Source organism: Clytia hemisphaerica, unplaced genomic scaffold, assembly GCF_902728285.1.
Source record: "Clytia hemisphaerica strain Z4C2 unplaced genomic scaffold, Clytia hemisphaerica genome assembly, whole genome shotgun sequence".
NCBI lineage: Eukaryota > Metazoa > Cnidaria > Hydrozoa > Leptothecata > Clytiidae > Clytia > Clytia hemisphaerica.
The window spans coordinates 29,693-34,243 of NW_027104076.1; the positions used below are offsets into that span (position 1 = coordinate 29,693).

General features: G+C 31.9%; 1 protein-coding gene across 1 annotated transcript; it reads right to left on the reverse strand.

Annotated features, from left to right (window-relative positions):
• Positions 1 to 2,270: 2,270 nt before the first annotated feature.
• On the reverse strand, positions 2,271 to 4,551 carry LOC136812553 (uncharacterized; the record flags this gene model as incomplete). The annotated part of the gene is given in 1 exon segment (XM_067069079.1): positions 2,271 to 4,551. A coding segment is annotated over 1 exon segment (1,200 nt), but the record flags the coding sequence as incomplete, so codon positions are not given.

The window sequence follows — 4,551 nt, forward strand, 5'->3', positions numbered from 1 at the left end:
ACAAAGGTTGCAGAAAGCTGAAGTTAATTTCCATGAAGTATAATTTAAAACATACAGTAAATCATAAAACTTTGGCAAAGTTAGAAAATTTAAACAAAACCGACCAAAAATTAAAAGTATATTAAAATTTGAATAAATTAGCATAAAATTAGAAAGATTTGATAAAGGTTTATTTTATAACGATAAACACGCTAATTAACTACTGAATACACGACACAAGAGAAAAATAAACTATTCATTTTTCAATCTAATTGAAACTAATAAGAAATTAAATAAAATTGACAAATAATACGCCCCAATCTCACAGCCCCGGTAGAATTTCTTCAGTCAGTGGGGGTAGAAATAACGGACCGAAATTCGATGGGGATCGACATTCCCTTACTTTTTGTAAAATCTTTTGTTTGTAAGTCAATGTGGATGGTAAAAATAACATGATTTTTTGCAGTGAGGAATGATTTATTTGATAATTTTCGATGGGGAGGAAAATTGGGGTTTAATTTTCCACCGGGGACGATATATTGGCCAATTTTTCGAGTGGGAAGGGTTACCAGTGGGTTTGTGAGAAGGGGGTGTAATAAAGAACTAACTTACGATTTCTACACGCTGTTTCATGCTGGCGCAATCTTAGGCAAGAAGTGTATTGCACAATCCCAGACAAAAGGTTGTAGACTTTTAGAAAATACATGAAAATTTTTAAAATCAGCTCTGAAAACCCATTTTTACCAGAGCCATTGTTGTTTTTTATTGGATTTGGATAGTTCGGGGGACAAGTCCAGCCTTCGATATTGAAGGAAATGCATTTTTGCAAAGTCTTTATGCCCTTTTTTGGCTAAGATTGAAGATTGAGGGTTCAATGAGTTTTGCTGTGCGGCTGAAGTGCACCTATTTTCAGTCATTGGAAGTAGAAAAGTACAAATTACACTAGGACTAAAGCCATAAGGACTACTAGGAAGCCTGTAGGTGTTTTCTACCAAATAACCACTTGTGGTCCATTTGGGGAAATTCCCCAAGCGTCAAAAAGGCTTTTCTTTTCACTTTTGGGGAATTTTTGAAAATTCTACAAACCAATATGTCCATGATTGCAGATTTAGTATTTTGCAGTATTTTCAACAATGCAGATATTTTTTAAAGTCAAAATGTCACAAGATGGAATACACTTTCGGAACAGTCTATGAAGTGGCTTTTAAAAGTGTGAAAAAAATGAAAGCATCCCAAAAATTTTAGCAAATTTCAACCAACTGAAAAAAAAATAAATGAAAAGTAGATAAATGATATTAAAATTTGAATAAATTAACATAAAATTATAAGATTTCGACAAAAGTTTATTTCATAACGATGAACACGCTAATTAACCACTGAAACACCATCGAAAAACAAGAGAAAAATAAACTATTGATTTCTCAATCTATTTGGAACTAATTGAAAAAATAATTTTTTCAACAAAAACTATATTTTCACAAGATTGGATACACTTTCAGAACGGTCTATGAAGTGACTTTTTAAGGTGGTGAAAAAATGAGAGCATTCCCCAGAATTTTTAGCAAATTTCAACAAAGGTGACAAAAAATGAAAAGTAGATAAATGATATTAAAATTTGAATAAATTAACATAAAATTATAAGATTTCGACAAAAAACGTTGAACACGCTAATTAAGCACTGAAACACCATAAGTACGAAAAACAAGAGAAAAATAAACTATTAATTTCTCAATCTAATTTGAACTAACTGAGAAAATAATTTTTTCAACAAAAACTATATTTTCACAAGATTGGATACACTTTTAGAACGGTCTATGAAGTGACTTTTTAAAGTGGTGAAAAAATGAGAGCATTCCCCAGAATTTTTAGCAAATTTCAACAAAGGTGACAAAAAATGAAAAGTAGATAAATGATATTAAAATTTGAATAAATTAACATAAAATTATAAGATTTCGACAAAAAACGTTGAACACGCTAATTAAGCACTGAAACACCATAAGTACGAAAAACAAGAGAAAAATAAACTATTAATTTCTCAATCTAATTTGAACTAACTGAGAAAATAATTTTTTCAACAAAAACTATATTTTCACAAGATTGGATACACTTTCAGAACGGTCTATGAAGTGACTTTTAAAAGTGGTGAAAAAATGAAAGCATTCCCCAGAATTTTTAGCAAATTTCAACAAAGGTGACAAAAAATGAAAAGTAGATAAATGATATTAAAATTTGAATAAATTAACATAAAATTATAAGATTTCGACAAAAAAACGTTGAACACGCGCTAATTAAGCACTGAAACACCATAAGTACGAAAAACAAGAGAAAAATAAACTATTAATTTCTCAATCTAATTTGAACTAACTGAGAAAATAATTTTTTCAACAAAAACTATATTTTCACAAGATTGGATACACTTTCAGAACGGTCTATGAAGTGACTTTTTAAAGTGGTGAAAAAATGAGAGCATTCCCCAGAATTTTTAGCAAATTTCAACAAAGGTGACAAAAAATGAAAAGTAGATAAATGATATTAAAATTTGAATAAATTAACATAAAATTATAAGATTTCGACAAAAAACGTTGAACACGCTAATTAAGCACTGAAACACCATAAGTACGAAAAACAAGAGAAAAATAAACTATTAATTTCTCAATCTAATTTGAACTAACTGAGAAAATAATTTTTTCAACAAAAACTATATTTTCACAAGATTGGATACACTTTCAGAACGGTCTATGAAGTGACTTTTTAAAGTGGTGAAAAAATGAGAGCATTTTCCCCAAAATTTTTAGCAAATTTCAACAAAGGTGACAAAAAATGAAAAGTAGATAAATGATATTAAAATTTGAATAAATTAACATAACATAAAATTATAAAATCTCGATAAAAGTTTATTTCATAACGATGAACACGCTAATTAACCACTGAAACACCATAAAAACGAGAAATAAGAGAAAAATAAACTATTAAATTGTTCAATTTAATCAAAACTGATAAATAAAATGAAATTGAAGCAAACCCATAAGCGACATGCGGACAAATAATGAAAATATTAATTAGGAGGAAATCAAACATCAGCTAGTCTCAAAAAACGTTATAACATTTGAATTAAAAATCAATTACTAAAAAGTGTAAGAGCTTAAAACAAAATTTTGCTATCTCGAGACATGAGACACTTTTGATTTAAAAACTTAAAAACACATCGAATTAAAAAAAAGTTGTTTCTTAGGACAAAAATCTTTTTTTTTAACTTGGGACCAACTTTTGTTCTTAAGACCCTCAGCCAAAGTACACTATTCTTATAAAAAAAGTGTGTTTTAAGAAATTCCTTCACCGGCTGTTTTCGTATTTGCAACTATAAATATTTTATTACTTTTTCTTCCTTTTTCTTGCCCGTTCATATCTTACCTTATTCACGATTGCCTCGTCGTCAATGCCTTCAAAAAGGGCTCTCGATATTGCTGGTTTTGTTTTGAATTCAACAATAACATCCGTAGCCACAACACTGCCACGTCCATTAATCAAACCTTTGAACATATCACGGATCATCAGAGTTTGCTCCGTCGAGAAGGAAAACTTGGCTTTCTTTGAAGGCACTTCATCAGCTTTTTCACCACCAAGTTTTCCGGTTGCCTTCAATTTCCGAAGTTTGTCGTAAATTTGTTTCGAACCAAACTTTTTCAAAATGTTACTTTCTGATTTTTTCAGACCTATGATTGGCATAGACCAACTTTCATAGTTCTGATCACCGAAGACATCGATTAACTCTTTTTCCGACTCATCGTCCCATAACGCTATTGGTCTAGGTCTGGAAAAAGAGTCATCGATGTAATCGGGATCCTCAGGATCATCGTCATCAGTTGCTATTTCCGTTTCGTTTTCATGCTTGCGTGATTGCGATTCTCCAGCCTTCCGTTTTTCCTCCTCGCAAAGATAGTTGTTGAAGTCGCCGAAGAGATGCTTTTCAACAAGGTCGAATGTCTGGTCACATTCAGCCCGCATTCGATTAGTATTATAAAATTTTTCAGCAGTCTCTACTTTATGCTTCATTAATTTAGATAGTTTTTCTTTCATTTCTGGAAATTCCTTATAAAAGAAAGTCACCAGGCTTTTTCGAATAATTGTGCAACTGGCTTTCTTGTCTCCTTGAAAAACTTCTGGAATACACTTTTTCAAAATACTGTAAAGTTGGATACTAATTCCACCAGTAGCATCGAACTGTGTCCCAGTCCAGTGGATGAATACTGCTGGATCTTTCTGGCCTGGCACATTTGCACGGATGACATTGACGTACGTATCCAGGAGCACTTTATTTTCGGGGCGAATCAATACCTCAGCTGGCCCATAGTCCTTCGCTGTTTTGTGCTTCTTGACCAAAATTGAAGATTTTCCAGTAGCCGTTACTGTTGCCTTCTTGTATTCTTCAAGGGTCATATTGGCAACAGCACCGGCTCTGGAGATGTTTGGCACAACCAGAATTAGCAATATTGCGTCCCTGCAATTTGTAAAGGTATTCATGCTTGGAGAATATTTTTTTGGTGTATTCCCATACCGTTCATGCAAATTTGT